This window comes from Centruroides sculpturatus, unplaced genomic scaffold (assembly GCF_000671375.1).
Source record: "Centruroides sculpturatus isolate CEXI.00-Female unplaced genomic scaffold, Cexi_2.0 scaffold428, whole genome shotgun sequence".
NCBI lineage: Eukaryota > Metazoa > Arthropoda > Arachnida > Scorpiones > Buthidae > Centruroides > Centruroides sculpturatus.
Window position 1 is genome coordinate 539,959 of NW_019384614.1, and position 23,867 is coordinate 563,825.

The 23,867-nt window shown below is 24.2% G+C and overlaps 1 protein-coding gene across 1 annotated transcript in view; it reads right to left on the bottom strand.

Moving 5' to 3' along the window:
- Positions 1 to 23,867, bottom strand: part of LOC111625320 (drebrin-like protein) — a 37,164-nt gene that overhangs the window by 1,481 nt on the left and 11,816 nt on the right. Inside the window, exons 4-15 of the mRNA XM_023368446.1 lie at positions 23,287 to 23,424; positions 21,678 to 21,755; positions 17,708 to 17,833; positions 16,785 to 16,865; positions 14,960 to 15,082; positions 10,369 to 10,504; positions 10,233 to 10,324; positions 8,062 to 8,187; positions 7,139 to 7,219; positions 5,314 to 5,436; positions 1,049 to 1,301; positions 802 to 981 (exon numbers count right to left, since the gene is read on the bottom strand). Coding sequence (XP_023224214.1) covers positions 802 to 981; positions 1,049 to 1,301; positions 5,314 to 5,436; positions 7,139 to 7,219; positions 8,062 to 8,187; positions 10,233 to 10,324; positions 10,369 to 10,504; positions 14,960 to 15,082; positions 16,785 to 16,865; positions 17,708 to 17,833; positions 21,678 to 21,755; positions 23,287 to 23,424 — 1,537 coding nt within the window. The remainder of the gene's footprint in view (positions 1 to 801; positions 982 to 1,048; positions 1,302 to 5,313; positions 5,437 to 7,138; positions 7,220 to 8,061; positions 8,188 to 10,232; positions 10,325 to 10,368; positions 10,505 to 14,959; positions 15,083 to 16,784; positions 16,866 to 17,707; positions 17,834 to 21,677; positions 21,756 to 23,286; positions 23,425 to 23,867) is intronic.

A 23,867-nucleotide genomic window follows, 5' to 3' on the forward strand; every position in this document is an offset into this window, starting at 1 on the left:
TACTAATCAAGAATGAATATATTTGTACAGAACATATATTTGTATATTTGTAATTTTAATGAAGAATAAATCTACTTCTTTTCCTAAAGTGATTTTCTGAATGATTTATTTTTTATACATATGAATATGTATAAAAAATAAATCAGTCAGAAAATCTCTCTTATTTTAAGATTATTGCTATCCTAATTACCTGATTAATTGCTATAGTTCCAAGCTATTAGAATTGTAATAGAGAATATCCAAATATATTTTTTTTATCAAAAAACTTTTTATACTTTAGTCATGTTAGTTATTTCTTATTTCAACCTAAACATTATCTTTGAAAAGTAAAACAAAGTAATTGGAAAATGATGTGTTCAAATATTAAACTATATTTTCCAATCTTTATTCAAATCTCTAAAACTTAATTTCTCACAATGAATTTATTAGATGAAAACAGTTTTATGATCCACTACTAAGTTATTCAAAATGAAATAATTTACTCTATTTTAAAAATTATAAGAAGAAATATAGGAAATTTATTGTCATCATAAAGTGTATTATCATAATTTTATATTTTACATAATATAAGATTTCTCAAGATGACAATGAAAGTCAAGAATTAATGACTGAACAGAATTTTTTGTGGAATATATATGAAAAGGATGGGTTTTACCTAAAATAGACAGAGATGAAAACTATTAATGGTTTCTTTATAATTAGATTTCTAATTGGATAATTATAGTACTTAATTTGAACAAAATAAGGGTTTGAATCATCCCAAATTTCAAAAATATATATGATATAAAAATTTCATCTTACCAGCTTGATAATCATATAAAGCCCTTGCTCTTAAATCTACCCATGTCCTTTCTTCATTATTTGCCATTATAACTTGAGGAGGATCTTTAACTTGCTGCTGTTGTGAAACATTTATGCCATGTTCAGCCATCATTTCTGTTAATGGATCTCTAACATCTGGTGGTGCTTCCAAAGTTGGTTCTATTAATTAAAATCATATATTTCTTTTATACATCAATTTTAAAAATACTTTTAAAAACCAATTTACCATCCCAATTTTGTTCTTCTTCAAGATTATTATCTAATTCAGAATCTTGACGAGGAGGTAAACCTTCTTTCAAAAGATTTCTTGTATAATTGAAATGTTCAGGTGGTATTTGAGAAGTTAAAGTTTTTTCTTGATTTTCCCTTTCAAGACTTTCTTGTTCAACTATGTCAGTTTCTTGTAGTGAATAAAATGTTTGAGGTTCTGTAGGTGAGGACATCGATGAGGATCGTGTTACTTCTTCTGTTAATGTAGGCTACAAATAATGATAAGAAATTATACATTAGATAAATAAAGATGGCATATTTTCTGTATTTGAAGTATTTTATAAAAGGAAGAAAAAATTAACCTAGTAGATCTTATAATTAAGCTAAATTCTAAGAAAGAAAGAAAAATTTAATTTAAACATATTTGCTATCAAATACTCAACAGTATTTTACAAAAAGTGCTCAAAGCTAAGAAGAATATTTCTTGCCTTCTATTAATTCAAAGACAATTTAGGAATCATTTTTGACAATAGATATGTATACTGAGACACACAATAAGAATATTAATATTCAAAGTTTACAACCATTAATTCATTTCCTGTAATACTTCTGGAAATAATTTGAGTATGTAGATTTGAAAGTTTAGTTGGAAATATTTAATAATAAAAACTCTTAAACTTTAATTTTATTTGACACTTTGCTTGTATAATTTGATAGCTCAATGAAAATAAAGTTATTCAATGAAGAACAATATTTTTAGGTTGCTTATAACCAAATAAACACCAATATGGCATAACTAACAAATATAAAAGTTTGTATTGAAAATATATTCAACTTGTATTACAATCTTAATATAATACTATATTCTCATAATTCTATTAATGATGTATGCATCAAATTTTGAGTAAGAACAATACAAGAGAAAATGACGCAAATACTATAACATAAATTTTTCAGAATCAATTTAAGACAATTTATAAACAGAATTTGTTTATGAAATAATTTTTTTTACATCATCTTTCACTTAAGAACTTACTGAAATTAGTTCACTGATGATGTAAAATTTTTGATGAAATATAAAATAATTTAAATTTTAAAAACAACAAAAACACATGAACCAAACTGTTTAATACTCAATAATATTTTTAGAATGTAAGCATTATAAAATAATCTTCAATATTTTTATATTTAAAAAAAATCAATTGCATGCTTTATAAGTAAAGCTGCTATTATTTATTAAAAAATTATGATTTTTAAACAAATGCATTTACATGCTTAATAAAACAATTTATTTTGATAAAAAAAATATTGCTAGTCAAATTAAGAAGAAAATTTAACTATAGCAACACATTGTGATATTTTTTAAATACTTGTAAAATATTTCATAGTTGATGCTATTAAAAGACAAGATTCATTCATTGAAATGGTAGTTTCAAAGACTAACATGTGTGATTATTTTTTTTAGAAATAAAAATTAAGACTAGATGTCACTAAGTTGTATGTTAAATTAAAGCATAAAATCTACCCTATTTAGTACAGGTATCCCTTGCTTAACATGGGATTTGATTAATGTGCGAAATTAATTGTGGCAATCCCTTTACATATGTAGCAGAAGTTTTAATTTATGCAAATTTATTAGCATCTTTACTTAACATAGAAACTGTATTTTGATTAATATGATTTTGATATATGCAGTAGGATTGAGGAATTAATTAAGCGCATTTATCAATGGATATGTATATATTATTTATTTGTTCAATAAAATTATTTAAATTAATGTGAACAGTTTATCAAAATCTTATTCTGATTATTTTCTTATACACATTAAAATTGGACAAAATATTGCAAAAGCAACTCATATCATTGGTTCCAACATTAATATTGCATTTGGAAAGATTTAACTAGTGAAGAGATAACATTAGTTCCAAATACTTCAAATCAGGATGAACAAACCTTTAAAATAGTCACATATTCAACATAAGCCACCACAGATAAGTTAAAGGATTTAATTGAATCTTATATACCACACTGTACAAGACCTCAGATAAACTTTCCTGGCACTTATCATCCATTGGAAGAGTAGAAAAGCTGGATAAATGGGGTACTGCATGAATTAAATGAAAGGCATGAAATATTGAAATATGCATTTATCCCACTCATATTGAAAAGTGGAAAATTTTTGACAACATGAACAATCTAATCAATGGTTTGATACCAATGACAGCATCAAAACATATACAAGTGTTCCAAGAAAGGTTATAATGACAGTCTGGTAGCATACAATAATTGTGTAATTTAAAAAAGAATAATGTATAATACCAATTATTGGTGTTATTCATTATACTTTTTTAATATCAGATAAAACCATAAACACAGAAATGCAAAAAATTCCTACAAATGCATAAAAAAATTATGCAAGAAACAAGCTGCAATAGTAGAAAACATCCTATGCTTGACTATTGCTGCATAATTAATGCTTGGCCACATATCTCACAGATAATGATTCAAAAACTGCACAAGTATGAGATTCTACCTCATATTCATCAAACCTGGCACAAATTTATTATCATTATTCAAACATCTAGACCATTTCTTATAAAAGAAAACACTGAACAATGAAACAGCAGTTAAAAATGCTTTTTGAAGAATTTCTTTCTTCAGAAATTCAAATTTTATAATAATGATATAATTTGTGTCATTGGTAGAAATTTTTTTTGAATTGGTGGAGCTTATTTTGATTAATAATATTTATTCTTAACTTTGTTACTATAGTTTAAAGTTTAAAAATAAATTGTTTCAAACACATCAGTTATTGTTCTGCAACTTAATGAACAGTTAAAAATTGCATTGTTTTAAAGATTTGGTAAAAATTATTGATCCAATATTATTTACAATGAAGAATTTCACTTACATTTTAAAAATAATAAAAACATTAATAATATTTGATTTATTATAATGTTCCTGTATGTGATAATACTATTTTTAGTGATATTTATAATACAAAATATAAAATTTCAATTATTTATTGACTAAAAATCTAATCTGAAATCAATGTAAGCCTGTAATTTGATAACATGTATTTTCAAAATGTAATCAACATATATTTTCAATGAATGCCATTCACCTATTATTTATCTTTCTCTCCAGAATTGTCTGAAAATAATTCCTACATAATTGCAAATGATTTTAACTTCTGGTCTGATGACAAAATTAGAGAGAAGGGGATACCTTGATTTCTGATGACTGGTAATGAATGATGGAGGGAAGGAAATCAAAAAAGAGAAAGCTTTTGCTGATGTAGTACTTGAACAGCTCCTTATCAAATTTTCCTCTTTGAAACAACCAATTCAAAAATGTTACTTATAATTATAACTTAAAATAATGAAAATTAGAAAGGAATGAATTCTATCTGCAAATATTTTAACATTAGAAGTATTCAATATAAGAGATATTGAATATTACATTTATAAAAAATAAATTTGAATAATATGAATATCTCCAATATTACACCATACATACTACAGTCATAGTGGCAAATCCATAAGTATCCAAAGGAGAGACAAACTCCAAAATTAAAAAATATTTGAATAAGTAATAAGTAACTTTCATTAACATGTGCATGGCAATTGTATTATGTATGAATGATCTGCTAAATCATATTCACCATCATAAATTTTTTAAAATAACATTTTAAAAGTTTGAACAAATAAATTTTAATTATTTTTTTGTGTCAACAGTATCACATTGTATCTTCCACTGGGTACAGTCAGTCTCTTCAGCATCTCTAGTTTAATTTGTGACAAGAAAAAAGCAGACTAGATCCTGATCCTGAACATTTTCAAATGATTATTTTCTTAAATATAAATCTGCAGCATGTAAGAATGAAAATAATTATTTGTTAATCTATTGTAGTTAAGAGTACCTAAGAAAAGCTACTTTAAAACTCAAAATTAAATGTTTGAAATTTCATTTCTTATTAAAATTTAGTAAATTGTTTTTCTTATAACTTTTTGTTTTACTTTATTAATATATTGAAATAAATAAGACAAGTTAAATAATAAATATTAAAATATGTTATATATGGTAATTAAGTTTGCTAAATATTTGGAATATTCAAGTATTCAAGATCTGGTTAGTATTTGAATACAAGAAAAGTCATATTCACCCATCTCTAATAAAAATCCAATTTCTAATGTCTATGAAGTAGTTATGAAGTATATACTTTATTAATACAATATTCTTTCAACTTATAATTAACAATTAAATATTAAATTCAATTACTTGAATTGCAGGATACGTTGCTCTTCTTCCTGCACTAATGGCACTCATTTGTCCAGCACAGGTATTTTGTTCAAATATTGCCCTTGCATTTATTGTTCTCTTTGAAATAAGTGCTTGTGCTTCCTGTAAATATAGTTGAATTGTGTTATATTAATATGTAGCACTATTATATTAATTTAATTATAGAAAAAATTTATAATAATAAATATTTTTGAATAAATGGGAAATCTGAAATCATTTTTATACAAAGATATTAATGTTCAATAGAAGTTTTACATGTAGTTTGAATTAAAGTTTTTTAATAGTAAAATAACAGAAAAATAAAGTAAATTAAGATTATAATTTTTTTCTACCTTTTCTTTTGAATACTATAGATATTAATTCATATTTTAGCTAAATACTTATTGTATTTGAAGATATATCAAAGAAATTATCAACACATTTAATTAGTAATGTAAATTATGATTAAAAATTCTTTCAGAATTTTAAACTTTAAAAATGAAAAAGAAAAAAATTTATTAACCAAATAATAATATTTTAAGAAACTTAGAGTAAAACTTTATACATAAGCAGGATTAGAAATTAAGAATATCTGCTAGTTGTCCAGTGGCAACCAGTTTTAGACTTCTAATTGTCCTGTAATGAAATCAGTTGTCCAAACTGCAAGGTACATATTTTTTTTTAAAATAAACTACCAGGTAAAATTACCATACTTACAGCTTTTTTATTGTTTACACATTATACAGCCATTCATTAGGTCTACACAAAAAGAAATGCTGAACATCTTAAGACAACCTACAGGGTGTTTGTTAACACCTTGCCAACTTATAAACATTGAATAGGCCTATAAATTCTTATTGGGTGTGTTAAAAATTTGTCAAAAAATTTTTTTAATAAAATAAAATTACATTTAAACAGTCAAAGAAAACAAAATTCTGTGATTAAAAAACATTAAAAAGCTATAATTGGTTACTATATTAAAAATCACACTAAGGATCACATGCTAAAGTTATTTTTAATACGTACACAAACTGATGACTAATTGGATATAGAATAAAATTTATTATTCAATACTACTTGTAAGTAAAATGAAAATTGAATTAAAAATTCATTAATCAGATATTAACACTTATTAATAATTAAAGCAAAACTGTTATTTAAAAAGCCTATGATTTTTCTGTATTTAAAATACAGTACAACTTGTTCAATTCAGAACATGAATAAAATGAACAAACATCTATTTTAGAAAAATTATTAGTCCTGGTAAAATTAGCCTTTTCTTATATATTTTATTTTGTATAAAGCCAAAAACAAAATTTATTTAACAGTACAAAGATAAAAAGCAAAGAATCAGAACAAAACTTAATAATAATTTTGTTTAATTATGTAATTTTCTGACAGAAAAAAAATAATAAAAATTTTGAGTTAAAATGACATAAATCACTACTCCAAAAAAATCTTGTAATGAATAAATCAGTTGGAATAAATTTATCATACATTATATTCAATTTCATTTCTCTTATCACTATTTTCTTTTTCATGTTACTCAAATAATAAAATAATCACTTTATGAATATTTTTATTCCTATGTTATTCTTTTATTTTTATTTTAACTGTCTCAAAGTATTTTGCTATAATTTTATGTTCATTATGTAACTTATATTTAAATGATAACGGAATTTTATTTCAATTGTGGTTTAGGGTATTGAGCATTTAAATAAAACATTGTTATAATTTGTGATAAAGAATGAATGTATTAAATGCTTAACTCCCTCATAAGAGCTAGAGAGAAAATAATTTATATAATATTTATATAATGTAATACTTGATTTCTTTCTCGGCGAAGACTTTCACTTCGTGACATTCGTTCTTTTTCTTCTTTGGCATCATCTTCTTGTTGTTTTTCCTATTCAAGAACATATTTTTTGTTTTTATCACAAATTTTCTACATATATCAAATATAATAAGAATTCTAAGAATCAATCATTAGCAATGTAAAAAAAATTTAATACTTCTAAATCAATAATCAAAATATAAGTATTTTTACTATATCTGCTAACAGAGAGTGTGATGAACACGTAATAAATTATTTCACAAATGTCAATATAGTCTATATTTATATATATATAATTATACAATATACAGTTTGCTTAGAATTCATTCCTTTACTGCTAATTATGGTTTACAAGATTTCTGTAATCTTGTGAATAAGTTATATGTTTCTGTAATCATAATGAATTGTTTAAATTTATGCAATCATTTTAGAAAATGACTACATTGTATTTGTTAAAAAAACAAAAGTAGAATGTATCATTATAATTTATATTCTTTCTCTATCCCTACTGGATGTTATATGAAGTTCTTTATACTAAGTATTTTTAATTATATCGGTCTTCTTTTTTTTTGTGTACATAAACCTTTGTACAGTGTACGTGCAGTAAAGATGTATGTCTCTGTGTTCATTTCAAATAATAAGTTCCATCAAATACAGATCCACTTCTAAAAACTCCAACAGTATTTATATATTATTTTGCAGGATATTAGCAAATTGAAAATTACTTAATATTTTAAAATTATTCTTTTGTTTTTATGTGTACATTGATCATGTAAATTAATAATTATAGTTTTTGAAAATACAGACCATAACAACAAAAATTTCTTTGAAAATTAAAAGAAAAGTATTTTTCTAACAGATTTTGTAACTAAAGAATATCATATTAATTATTTATATTTATGACTAATAAATACCCATTGCTTTTTTTCCACCCAAGCATTTCGAGCAGAATTTTCTGCATTTCTTTCAGCTTCTCTCATTTTACATATTGAACGACTTCTTTCTTTAATTACTTCATCTCTAGCATGAGCTTCTTTCAACTAAAAAAAATATTTTAAAAAGAATTTTTTAATATGTTAATAAGAAACAATTGAACAAACTAAAAATATTTTATTTAAAAAATTGCTATATATATATATATATATATATATATATACAGGTAACCCTCATATAACACGGCACTTCTATGGCATGGATTCACTCTAACACGGTTTGGGAATTGGGTAAAACTCTCGTACAACATGAAATGTAATAAAGGGTGCGTTCTTTTATACCTCCATGTAACTCTGCATGAGCATTCTAATTGTTTTTGTGGCTACTTTGAATGCTCAACTTCTAAATCAATAATCAAAATATAAGTATTTTTACTATATCTGCTAACAGAGAGTGTGATGAACACATAATAAATTATTTCAACAAATTATAACAAATAATCCATTTAATGGTTAAATTTTACAAGTGGGATCTTTCTTTTGCCTCTAAAAGCTCATTTTAGAATTATAGATTCCTCCATCACAATACTATCGATAGTGCAGGCACCACCATCTTTCTTTCACCGTCATTCCTAAATGCCTACAAACAGCAGCACACTCCTGTTGCAGAGTGACCGCTATTAATTGAATGCACCCAAAAACTGTTACCAGTTGATGATGCTCATGCTGAGATCATCACATAGGATGAATAATCCTCTGGTAAAATATTTACTTAAATAATAAATAAGTATTTTACTTACGAAAAAAATGAATAATAAATCCAATTTAAATAAGGATTTAACATCATGTTTTTTCATTTTTGGAACCTAACCCTCCCTTCGCACTAGTTCTTTGTTTCATATAACATGGATTCACATAACACGGCAATTTTTTGGAACGTAACTCCCGTTTAATAAAAATAGAATGCTTAGGATCAAAGAAATGCTGGCTAGTAAAAACAACAATATGCATATGATTCAGAAGTTACCAATAGATTTTTAAATATCATTCATACTTTGTGTATAGCTTTAAATTAAAGATTTATACTTTTTTAATTCTTTTGAAAACTTTTCAGAAATATCTTTTTTTTTGGAATATTTCAAACATGGAAAAAAAGGAATCTATAAATTTCCCACTTTTCAATTTAATTTAGAGTAGAATTTTTGATAATTTATAAAATCAAAAACTTTTTGATTTAATTTTATAAATTGTCAAAATGTTCCAGTCTATAGTGAATTGGAAAGAAATTATAAAATAAACATCAGTCCATTATTATATTTTAATTTTGAAAATTTTTTATCATTTTGTAACAAAGTTTGCTAGGGACAATATAAAGCAAGTCCTCATTTAACATTATAATGAAACAATGTCATTGAGGAAAGATACAAGTACATTTGTAATCATTTTAAAATTATTATTGTTGAATTTTCTTTGCAGACAGTACAAAATAGGTTCTATGAAGTGGGAAACAATTGCTGGAGGTTGCAAACATGATCCTATAATATTATTATTAAACAAATTAATGGGTTGCAATTTGAAAAATTATAGACCTATAAATTCCCACTATCATCCCATCTGTCCTTCCTTAATCTTGAGAACGGAGTTAGATAGAGGAAAGATGAGACAGATTGGAAACCTTAGGGGTAGGATGCCCTAATTAACTAAATAAAAACTTCTGATGCAAACTGGAAGTCATGTTATTTCAATTCAAAACTTCCCCTGAAAGCAGTTAATAGATGATTGGACTGACTATTATTAAAGAAAAAGTATGATGCACAGAGGCAAGCCACTACTAATTTGAGGTGGAGTGCATATTTAATTAAATTAAATTAATTAAAAAATATTAAAAATTGCAGCCCAGCATTGTGACTATTTATATCATTTAGTCTATGGTAAATTTATTTTGTTATGTCATTTCACTTAATGTCAAAGTTTCCAAGAACCTATAAATGACACTAAGAGAAGACTTGCAGTATTTGGTTTTATTAATATTTACTGAATCAATTCTCTAAAGTTTTGTCTTGACAAATACATTTTAGCCTATAGAATAAAGAAAATTATCTTCTAATACAGTATACTGGTGTTACAGTGTAGACAATCATTACTATTAATACTTTAACCATATGTTTAATGATTACAATGGGTATATCCATACAAGTTTTGTAACTTGTAACAGAGACTCTAACAGGAATGCATGAACTGTTTTCTATCTTGAAATTATCGATAGTTAATTTAATAACTAAACTTTACTGTCACCCAATAAATCACTGTTTTTCAATAAATCTTCAATATTATTACCAATTCTGATTTTGGATCTTTGATAAGCCGCTAGTAATTCTGGAGGAATTAATGCCATTTGTTTAGCCATCATTTGAAAGGAATTTAGCTTAAATTTCATCATAATTTTTATTTTATAGTTACAGTCAAACCTTCGGTTTTGAACTTAATTCATTCCTAAAAGTTGTTCTCAAACTGAAACAAATTTTCCCATAAGAAACAACATAAAATAGATTAATCCGTTCCTAACCCCCAAAATGTGTATCAATGTGCAAGGGAAGTAAGGGGAGGGCAATGCTAGCCAAATATAAATAAAGTAATTACATTTTTGTAATGAGACCAGTCCCGGAATTTTTTGCTATCACCTCATTTATAGAAACTTTAAATTAAATGGAGTTCACTGATAATAAAATTTATGTATAATATACATATTAATTTTATGTAAAGTGTACATATGTTATGGCTAAAGCCTTTGAATCAGATAAAGCTAGGATCAACTGACTAATGATAACTTGAATAAAGTGTTTTGGTTAAAATTAGTAATAATCTGTTAAATTTGAACTTTATCCAAGTCTCAATTGGATTAAGCTGACATTATAAAAAAACTGATGGATGAAGTAAGAACAAAATTTAAAATTCAGGTTTTTATCTAAAGTTGATAAAATAGCTTAATAATATCAGCTTTATTTGTTGTGATTTGATAAAGTGCATATATGGATGAAGTTCAAATCTGTTTTACTAGCTTTAACATAAACACTTCGGTAAAGTTAGCATTAGCCAATTAATCCTAGATGTACCTGATTTACAGGCTTTAGCTGTAACATATATTATATAAATTAATTATTACATTTAATATTTGAATGTCTTGCAATTTTTATTTTATATATTTTGAATATAAGAAAAACAACTTAAATTTATTTATTTATTTTATATCTTACACTTTATAGCAATACAAAATAAATAGTAGGCTTTTATATCTTAATGTTCTTATTAGCTAATAAAATTTCAAATTAGTAATAATTAAAATTTTCGAAATGATAAGTCATAAATGATATTTATCCTCTTCATTTATTATGCATAATTCAATATAAAACCTGTAACAATTATATATAAAATATAAAATAAATAGTTTGTATGTATCTATGAAGAAGGTATCTATTAAGTGCATGTGCATACACACACACACACTTAATAGATACCTTCTTCATAAAATAAAATTTGTGTGCATACACACACGAATTTTATTTCATTTCAAATTTCAATTAATACTTTAATAATTTGTTACATTAATCATTTTTGCAAATTTCTGATTAAATCATTATCGTATCATTAAAAAAACTGTATATAATCTTTAGAAATAACTGTAGATAACAAATTCATTCTATAAATGACTATGACAATAATTAATGCATTTAATTCACTTCTAAATACTTTAAATAAAAAGGTTTTAATATTAAAATTTTGGTTTANGAGTATTCAAAATAATTTACAAGCTGTGATAATGCAGTGCTATTATTTATTAAAAAATTATGATTTTTAAACAAATGCATTTACATGCTTAATAAAACAATTTATTTTGATAAAAAAAATATTGCTAGTCAAATTAAGAAGAAAATTTAACTATAGCAACACATTGTGATATTTTTTAAATACTTGTAAAATATTTCATAGTTGATGCTATTAAAAGACAAGATTCATTCATTGAAATGGTAGTTTCAAAGACTAACATGTGTGATTATTTTTTTTAGAAATAAAAATTAAGACTAGATGTCACTAAGTTGTATGTTAAATTAAAGCATAAAATCTACCCTATTTAGTACAGGTATCCCTTGCTTAACATGGGATTTGATTAATGTGCGAAATTAATTGTGGCAATCCCTTTACATATGTAGCAGAAGTTTTAATTTATGCAAATTTATTAGCATCTTTACTTAACATAGAAACTGTATTTTGATTAATATGATTTTGATATATGCAGTAGGATTGAGGAATTAATTAAGCGCATTTATCAATGGATATGTATATATTATTTATTTGTTCAATAAAATTATTTAAATTAATGTGAACAGTTTATCAAAATCTTATTCTGATTATTTTCTTATACACATTAAAATTGGACAAAATATTGCAAAAGCAACTCATATCATTGGTTCCAACATTAATATTGCATTTGGAAAGATTTAACTAGTGAAGAGATAACATTAGTTCCAAATACTTCAAATCAGGATGAACAAACCTTTAAAATAGTCACATATTCAACATAAGCCACCACAGATAAGTTAAAGGATTTAATTGAATCTTATATACCACACTGTACAAGACCTCAGATAAACTTTCCTGGCACTTATCATCCATTGGAAGAGTAGAAAAGCTGGATAAATGGGGTACTGCATGAATTAAATGAAAGGCATGAAATATTGAAATATGCATTTATCCCACTCATATTGAAAAGTGGAAAATTTTTGACAACATGAACAATCTAATCAATGGTTTGATACCAATGACAGCATCAAAACATATACAAGTGTTCCAAGAAAGGTTATAATGACAGTCTGGTAGCATACAATAATTGTGTAATTTAAAAAAGAATAATGTATAATACCAATTATTGGTGTTATTCATTATACTTTTTTAATATCAGATAAAACCATAAACACAGAAATGCAAAAAATTCCTACAAATGCATAAAAAAATTATGCAAGAAACAAGCTGCAATAGTAGAAAACATCCTATGCTTGACTATTGCTGCATAATTAATGCTTGGCCACATATCTCACAGATAATGATTCAAAAACTGCACAAGTATGAGATTCTACCTCATATTCATCAAACCTGGCACAAATTTATTATCATTATTCAAACATCTAGACCATTTCTTATAAAAGAAAACACTGAACAATGAAACAGCAGTTAAAAATGCTTTTTGAAGAATTTCTTTCTTCAGAAATTCAAATTTTATAATAATGATATAATTTGTGTCATTGGTAGAAATTTTTTTTGAATTGGTGGAGCTTATTTTGATTAATAATATTTATTCTTAACTTTGTTACTATAGTTTAAAGTTTAAAAATAAATTGTTTCAAACACATCAGTTATTGTTCTGCAACTTAATGAACAGTTAAAAATTGCATTGTTTTAAAGATTTGGTAAAAATTATTGATCCAATATTATTTACAATGAAGAATTTCACTTACATTTTAAAAATAATAAAAACATTAATAATATTTGATTTATTATAATGTTCCTGTATGTGATAATACTATTTTTAGTGATATTTATAATACAAAATATAAAATTTCAATTATTTATTGACTAAAAATCTAATCTGAAATCAATGTAAGCCTGTAATTTGATAACATGTATTTTCAAAATGTAATCAACATATATTTTCAATGAATGCCATTCACCTATTATTTATCTTTCTCTCCAGAATTGTCTGAAAATAATTCCTACATAATTGCAAATGATTTTAACTTCTGGTCTGATGACAAAATTAGAGAGAAGGGGATACCTTGATTTCTGATGACTGGTAATGAATGATGGAGGGAAGGAAATCAAAAAAGAGAAAGCTTTTGCTGATGTAGTACTTGAACAGCTCCTTATCAAATTTTCCTCTTTGAAACAACCAATTCAAAAATGTTACTTATAATTATAACTTAAAATAATGAAAATTAGAAAGGAATGAATTCTATCTGCAAATATTTTAACATTAGAAGTATTCAATATAAGAGATATTGAATATTACATTTATAAAAAATAAATTTGAATAATATGAATATCTCCAATATTACACCATACATACTACAGTCATAGTGGCAAATCCATAAGTATCCAAAGGAGAGACAAACTCCAAAATTAAAAAATATTTGAATAAGTAATAAGTAACTTTCATTAACATGTGCATGGCAATTGTATTATGTATGAATGATCTGCTAAATCATATTCACCATCATAAATTTTTTAAAATAACATTTTAAAAGTTTGAACAAATAAATTTTAATTATTTTTTTGTGTCAACAGTATCACATTGTATCTTCCACTGGGTACAGTCAGTCTCTTCAGCATCTCTAGTTTAATTTGTGACAAGAAAAAAGCAGACTAGATCCTGATCCTGAACATTTTCAAATGATTATTTTCTTAAATATAAATCTGCAGCATGTAAGAATGAAAATAATTATTTGTTAATCTATTGTAGTTAAGAGTACCTAAGAAAAGCTACTTTAAAACTCAAAATTAAATGTTTGAAATTTCATTTCTTATTAAAATTTAGTAAATTGTTTTTCTTATAACTTTTTGTTTTACTTTATTAATATATTGAAATAAATAAGACAAGTTAAATAATAAATATTAAAATATGTTATATATGGTAATTAAGTTTGCTAAATATTTGGAATATTCAAGTATTCAAGATCTGGTTAGTATTTGAATACAAGAAAAGTCATATTCACCCATCTCTAATAAAAATCCAATTTCTAATGTCTATGAAGTAGTTATGAAGTATATACTTTATTAATACAATATTCTTTCAACTTATAATTAACAATTAAATATTAAATTCAATTACTTGAATTGCAGGATACGTTGCTCTTCTTCCTGCACTAATGGCACTCATTTGTCCAGCACAGGTATTTTGTTCAAATATTGCCCTTGCATTTATTGTTCTCTTTGAAATAAGTGCTTGTGCTTCCTGTAAATATAGTTGAATTGTGTTATATTAATATGTAGCACTATTATATTAATTTAATTATAGAAAAAATTTATAATAATAAATATTTTTGAATAAATGGGAAATCTGAAATCATTTTTATACAAAGATATTAATGTTCAATAGAAGTTTTACATGTAGTTTGAATTAAAGTTTTTTAATAGTAAAATAACAGAAAAATAAAGTAAATTAAGATTATAATTTTTTTCTACCTTTTCTTTTGAATACTATAGATATTAATTCATATTTTAGCTAAATACTTATTGTATTTGAAGATATATCAAAGAAATTATCAACACATTTAATTAGTAATGTAAATTATGATTAAAAATTCTTTCAGAATTTTAAACTTTAAAAATGAAAAAGAAAAAAATTTATTAACCAAATAATAATATTTTAAGAAACTTAGAGTAAAACTTTATACATAAGCAGGATTAGAAATTAAGAATATCTGCTAGTTGTCCAGTGGCAACCAGTTTTAGACTTCTAATTGTCCTGTAATGAAATCAGTTGTCCAAACTGCAAGGTACATATTTTTTTTTAAAATAAACTACCAGGTAAAATTACCATACTTACAGCTTTTTTATTGTTTACACATTATACAGCCATTCATTAGGTCTACACAAAAAGAAATGCTGAACATCTTAAGACAACCTACAGGGTGTTTGTTAACACCTTGCCAACTTATAAACATTGAATAGGCCTATAAATTCTTATTGGGTGTGTTAAAAATTTGTCAAAAAATTTTTTTAATAAAATAAAATTACATTTAAACAGTCAAAGAAAACAAAATTCTGTGATTAAAAAACATTAAAAAGCTATAATTGGTTACTATATTAAAAATCACACTAAGGATCACATGCTAAAGTTATTTTTAATACGTACACAAACTGATGACTAATTGGATATAGAATAAAATTTATTATTCAATACTACTTGTAAGTAAAATGAAAATTGAATTAAAAATTCATTAATCAGATATTAACACTTATTAATAATTAAAGCAAAACTGTTATTTAAAAAGCCTATGATTTTTCTGTATTTAAAATACAGTACAACTTGTTCAATTCAGAACATGAATAAAATGAACAAACATCTATTTTAGAAAAATTATTAGTCCTGGTAAAATTAGCCTTTTCTTATATATTTTATTTTGTATAAAGCCAAAAACAAAATTTATTTAACAGTACAAAGATAAAAAGCAAAGAATCAGAACAAAACTTAATAATAATTTTGTTTAATTATGTAATTTTCTGACAGAAAAAAAATAATAAAAATTTTGAGTTAAAATGACATAAATCACTACTCCAAAAAAATCTTGTAATGAATAAATCAGTTGGAATAAATTTATCATACATTATATTCAATTTCATTTCTCTTATCACTATTTTCTTTTTCATGTTACTCAAATAATAAAATAATCACTTTATGAATATTTTTATTCCTATGTTATTCTTTTATTTTTATTTTAACTGTCTCAAAGTATTTTGCTATAATTTTATGTTCATTATGTAACTTATATTTAAATGATAACGGAATTTTATTTCAATTGTGGTTTAGGGTATTGAGCATTTAAATAAAACATTGTTATAATTTGTGATAAAGAATGAATGTATTAAATGCTTAACTCCCTCATAAGAGCTAGAGAGAAAATAATTTATATAATATTTATATAATGTAATACTTGATTTCTTTCTCGGCGAAGACTTTCACTTCGTGACATTCGTTCTTTTTCTTCTTTGGCATCATCTTCTTGTTGTTTTTCCTATTCAAGAACATATTTTTTGTTTTTATCACAAATTTTCTACATATATCAAATATAATAAGAATTCTAAGAATCAATCATTAGCAATGTAAAAAAAATTTAATACTTCTAAATCAATAATCAAAATATAAGTATTTTTACTATATCTGCTAACAGAGAGTGTGATGAACACGTAATAAATTATTTCACAAATGTCAATATAGTCTATATTTATATATATATAATTATACAATATACAGTTTGCTTAGAATTCATTCCTTTACTGCTAATTATGGTTTACAAGATTTCTGTAATCTTGTGAATAAGTTATATGTTTCTGTAATCATAATGAATTGTTTAAATTTATGCAATCATTTTAGAAAATGACTACATTGTATTTGTTAAAAAAACAAAAGTAGAATGTATCATTATAATTTATATTCTTTCTCTATCCCTACTGGATGTTATATGAAGTTCTTTATACTAAGTATTTTTAATTATATCGGTCTTCTTTTTTTTTGTGTACATAAACCTTTGTACAGTGTACGTGCAGTAAAGATGTATGTCTCTGTGTTCATTTCAAATAATAAGTTCCATCAAATACAGATCCACTTCTAAAAACTCCAACAGTATTTATATATTATTTTGCAGGATATTAGCAAATTGAAAATTACTTAATATTTTAAAATTATTCTTTTGTTTTTATGTGTACATTGATCATGTAAATTAATAATTATAGTTTTTGAAAATACAGACCATAACAACAAAAATTTCTTTGAAAATTAAAAGAAAAGTATTTTTCTAACAGATTTTGTAACTAAAGAATATCATATTAATTATTTATATTTATGACTAATAAATACCCATTGCTTTTTTTCCACCCAAGCATTTCGAGCAGAATTTTCTGCATTTCTTTCAGCTTCTCTCATTTTACATATTGAACGACTTCTTTCTTTAATTACTTCATCTCTAGCATGAGCTTCTTTCAACTAAAAAAAATATTTTAAAAAGAATTTTTTAATATGTTAATAAGAAACAATTGAACAAACTAAAAATATTTTATTTAAAAAATTGCTATATATATATATATACACAGGTANTATTTTATAAAAGGAAGAAAAAATTAACCTAGTAGATCTTATAATTAAGCTAAATTCTAAGAAAGAAAGAAAAATTTAATTTAAACATATTTGCTATCAAATACTCAACAGTATTTTACAAAAAGTGCTCAAAGCTAAGAAGAATATTTCTTGCCTTCTATTAATTCAAAGACAATTTAGGAATCATTTTTGACAATAGATATGTATACTGAGACACACAATAAGAATATTAATATTCAAAGTTTACAACCATTAATTCATTTCCTGTAATACTTCTGGAAATAATTTGAGTATGTAGATTTGAAAGTTTAGTTGGAAATATTTAATAATAAAAACTCTTAAACTTTAATTTTATTTGACACTTTGCTTGTATAATTTGATAGCTCAATGAAAATAAAGTTATTCAATGAAGAACAATATTTTTAGGTTGCTTATAACCAAATAAACACCAATATGGCATAACTAACAAATATAAAAGTTTGTATTGAAAATATATTCAACTTGTATTACAATCTTAATATAATACTATATTCTCATAATTCTATTAATGATGTATGCATCAAATTTTGAGTAAGAACAATACAAGAGAAAATGACACAAATACTATAATATAAATTTTTCAGAATCAATTTAAGACAATTTATAAACAGAATTTGTTTATGAAATAATTTTTTTTACATCATCTTTCACTTAAGAACTTACTGAAATTAGTTCACTGATGATGTAAAATTTTTGATGAAATATAAAATAATTTAAATTTTAAAAACAACAAAAACACATGAACCAAACTGTTTAATACTCAATAATATTTTTAGAATGTAAGCATTATAAAATAATCTTCAATATTTTTATATTTAAAAAAAATCAATTGCATGCTTTATAAGTAAAGCTGCTATTATTTATTAAAAAATTATGATTTTTAAACAAATGCATTTACATGCTTAATAAAACAATTTATTTTGATAAAAAAAATATTGCTAGTCAAATTAAGAAGAAAATTTAACTATAGCAACACATTGTGATATTTTTTAAATACTTGTAAAATATTTCATAGTTGATGCTATTAAAAGACAAGATTCATTCATTGAAATGGTAGTTTCAAAGACTAACATGTGTGATTATTTTTTTTAGAAATAAAAATTAAGACTAGATGTCACTAAGTTGTATGTTAAATTAAAGCATAAAATCTACCCTATTTAGTACAGGTATCCCTTGCTTAACATGGGATTTGATTAATGTGCGAAATTAATTGTGGCAATCCCTTTACATATGTAGCAGAAGTTTTAATTTATGCAAATTTATTAGCATCTTTACTTAACATAGAAACTGTATTTTGATTAATATGATTTTGATATATGCAGTAGGATTGAGGAATTAATTAAGCGCATTTATCAATGGATATGTATATATTATTTATTTGTTCAATAAAATTATTTAAATTAATGTGAACAGTTTATCAAAATCTTATTCTGATTATTTTCTTATACACATTAAAATTGGACAAAATATTGCAAAAGCAACTCATATCATTGGTTCCAACATTAATATTGCATTTGGAAAGATTTAACTAGTGAAGAGATAACATTAGTTCCAAATACTTCAAATCAGGATGAACAAACCTTTAAAATAGTCACATATTCAACATAAGCCACCACAGATAAGTTAAAGGATTTAATTGAATCTTATATACCACACTGTACAAGACCTCAGATAAACTTTCCTGGCACTTATCATCCATTGGAAGAGTAGAAAAGCTGGATAAATGGGGTACTGCATGAATTAAATGAAAGGCATGAAATATTGAAATATGCATTTATCCCACTCATATTGAAAAGTGGAAAATTTTTGACAACATGAACAATCTAATCAATGGTTTGATACCAATGACAGCATCAAAACATATACAAGTGTTCCAAGAAAGGTTATAATGACAGTCTGGTAGCATACAATAATTGTGTAATTTAAAAAAGAATAATGTATAATACCAATTATTGGTGTTATTCATTATACTTTTTTAATATCAGATAAAACCATAAACACAGAAATGCAAAAAATTCCTACAAATGCATAAAAAAATTATGCAAGAAACAAGCTGCAATAGTAGAAAACATCCTATGCTTGACTATTGCTGCATAATTAATGCTTGGCCACATATCTCACAGATAATGATTCAAAAACTGCACAAGTATGAGATTCTACCTCATATTCATCAAACCTGGCACAAATTTATTATCATTATTCAAACATCTAGACCATTTCTTATAAAAGAAAACACTGAACAATGAAACAGCAGTTAAAAATGCTTTTTGAAGAATTTCTTTCTTCAGAAATTCAAATTTTATAATAATGATATAATTTGTGTCATTGGTAGAAATTTTTTTTGAATTGGTGGAGCTTATTTTGATTAATAATATTTATTCTTAACTTTGTTACTATAGTTTAAAGTTTAAAAATAAATTGTTTCAAACACATCAGTTATTGTTCTGCAACTTAATGAACAGTTAAAAATTGCATTGTTTTAAAGATTTGGTAAAAATTATTGATCCAATATTATTTACAATGAAGAATTTCACTTACATTTTAAAAATAATAAAAACATTAATAATATTTGATTTATTATAATGTTCCTGTATGTGATAATACTATTTTTAGTGATATTTATAATACAAAATATAAAATTTCAATTATTTATTGACTAAAAATCTAATCTGAAATCAATGTAAGCCTGTAATTTGATAACATGTATTTTCAAAATGTAATCAACATATATTTTCAATGAATGCCATTCACCTATTATTTATCTTTCTCTCCAGAATTGTCTGAAAATAATTCCTACATAATTGCAAATGATTTTAACTTCTGGTCTGATGACAAAATTAGAGAGAAGGGGATACCTTGATTTCTGATGACTGGTAATGAATGATGGAGGGAAGGAAATCAAAAAAGAGAAAGCTTTTGCTGATGTAGTACTTGAACAGCTCCTTATCAAATTTTCCTCTTTGAAACAACCAATTCAAAAATGTTACTTATAATTATAACTTAAAATAATGAAAATTAGAAAGGAATGAATTCTATCTGCAAATATTTTAACATTAGAAGTATTCAATATAAGAGATATTGAATATTACATTTATAAAAAATAAATTTGAATAATATGAATATCTCCAATATTACACCATACATACTACAGTCATAGTGGCAAATCCATAAGTATCCAAAGGAGAGACAAACTCCAAAATTAAAAAATATTTGAATAAGTAATAAGTAACTTTCATTAACATGTGCATGGCAATTGTATTATGTATGAATGATCTGCTAAATCATATTCACCATCATAAATTTTTTAAAATAACATTTTAAAAGTTTGAACAAATAAATTTTAATTATTTTTTTGTGTCAACAGTATCACATTGTATCTTCCACTGGGTACAGTCAGTCTCTTCAGCATCTCTAGTTTAATTTGTGACAAGAAAAAAGCAGACTAGATCCTGATCCTGAACATTTTCAAATGATTATTTTCTTAAATATAAATCTGCAGCATGTAAGAATGAAAATAATTATTTGTTAATCTATTGTAGTTAAGAGTACCTAAGAAAAGCTACTTTAAAACTCAAAATTAAATGTTTGAAATTTCATTTCTTAAAATTTAATAAATTGTTTTTTTTTACTTTTGTTTTATTTTATTAATGAATTATTTAGCTTTATAAAAAAATTTTTAAAATGTTTTTCATACTTGTTCCTTCATCCAAAATTTCTCTCGCTCAATAGGATCAATTTCTCGTGTTGGTTGAATTCGCTTATACACACTTCCCTGAAAACATATATGAATTATTTAAACATGAAAAAATTATGAAATGATTAACTCTGTTTATCAGAAATATTTACTAAGTCATTTAAATATTCTACTAAACTCTTTGCTGGTTGCAGATAATACTAATTATTTAGTTTAAAAAATTCTTCTCATAATTGCTAGAATAAGTTTTTATTTGTCTTAGATCAAATACATTCTATTTAAAATGAAATGTTTCTTAAAATAAAAATTTCAACTAATATAATCCATTATTTTTTAATTAATAGAGCTCTAAATCCAAAAATGTTGACTGAACAAGTAAATAAAGATTTCATAAATTTAAATATAGTCCAAAAATAATTGAGTAAAGTTAAACAAATGCCATTATTTAATTAATTTAAAATATAACTTGAAAATAATCCAGTGGTTTAAATTTATAATTGACTACTATAACTGAATATTATTTTGTATATTGATAAGATCTCTCTTATTGCATTAAAAGATTTAGATTCAAATTAAATCCAACTTTTTATAATTTTCATAAGAAATTTGAATTAAATCTTCACTCCAAATTTTTTATGTTTATTAAGGTAATGATTATTCCTTATACTCACTTTTAATGGCAAAAACTTGTAATGGTCATTAATCAGAATAGTTAAATTCATTCTGATGATTCATTACAATTCAAAACATACAATTAAATCCAGTATCATCATAACATTCTATGTGAGAGTCAATGTAAAATTGTTGTGAATGGCATTGTGTGACTCAGGACAATGCTTTCATTTATGCCTGCATTTTCATGTTGTAAAAGAAAAAGAAAAAATGTTTTGAAAAAAGATGAACAGGAAAAACTACTACAGATGATAAAATAAATATTTTTTGATTTTTCTGATTACAAACTCCTCTTTGTGTTGATAACTAATACACCTATTAATCCAATAAGTCCACGTAAACAATTTTTTTAAAATAACAATTTGAATACCTTATGAACATATCATATGATACGTTATCATATATAACAGATGTTCTTGGCTGTAGTGTTCAACAGTTATATAAATTCAAATGAGTTTTTTTGTTGGTAACAAGCATTTATTAATATTTTAAACTCCTTTTTAACATTTAAAATGCCTTCAAGATAACATTATAATGCAGCTTAAAAAATTATTGTATAAAATAGAAGAACATAGAAACAGATCTGTCAAAAATTACTGGTTTCATGTCATTTCTAACTTCTTGTTACTTAGCAAAATTTAATAAAGTTGATCATTTAAAAATGTTTTCCTCCATAAAAGGCTTAAAATTCACTTTTAAACTCAAGATATATCTTAGAATTGAGGAAATATGGTAGTATTTTCCTGAATAATAAAATTATTTACTATGCAATGACATTCAACTAATAAAGTTTTAATAACACCATTACAGAAATTTAAAAAAAAATTATATTTATTTATGTCAATAAAAGAACAAGAAAGATAAAACTAAACAAAAAATTTCATATGATAACTTTTAAAAAATTTTATTTCAATGTTAAAATTAAAATCTTATTTACCACTGGTGTTATATTTTCTACAGGATCTGATCTTTCTTTGAAATTGAATTTTGAGGCAGTTGATTTTGCAACTTTTTCCATTATTAATGATGGTTCTACATCATCTTCTGTACGTGCATTAATTGTTACATGAGCTCCCTGAAAAAAAAAGGTAATTTTTATTTATTACATTATATATTTGAAGTGATTCATTTAAGATATCCATTTCAAATCCAGATGAATGAGAATCAGGAGAGCATCCAATTATAAAATTTCTACCAAAAATAAATCATAATGAAAAGCCAAAAGTTATTTGTAATAAAAATGCTAAAGTATATTCTGTAACATATGCAATATCTAATTGCCTTTTACATTTTCAAATTGTTTTTACTGAATTTATAGATGACTAAATTTTGTAAAATAACAGATTAAATAGATTTAGTCAGTCCTAAAGATACAGAAACAAAATTACAATATTAAATTATTTACCATCTCTTGAAATTAGAGTCAACAGAACAGCTGTGTGACTATTTAATCTTTTTGTGCTGAAGTTCCTTTCAATAGAATTGTTATTATAATCTTAAAAATTTTTAAATTTTATT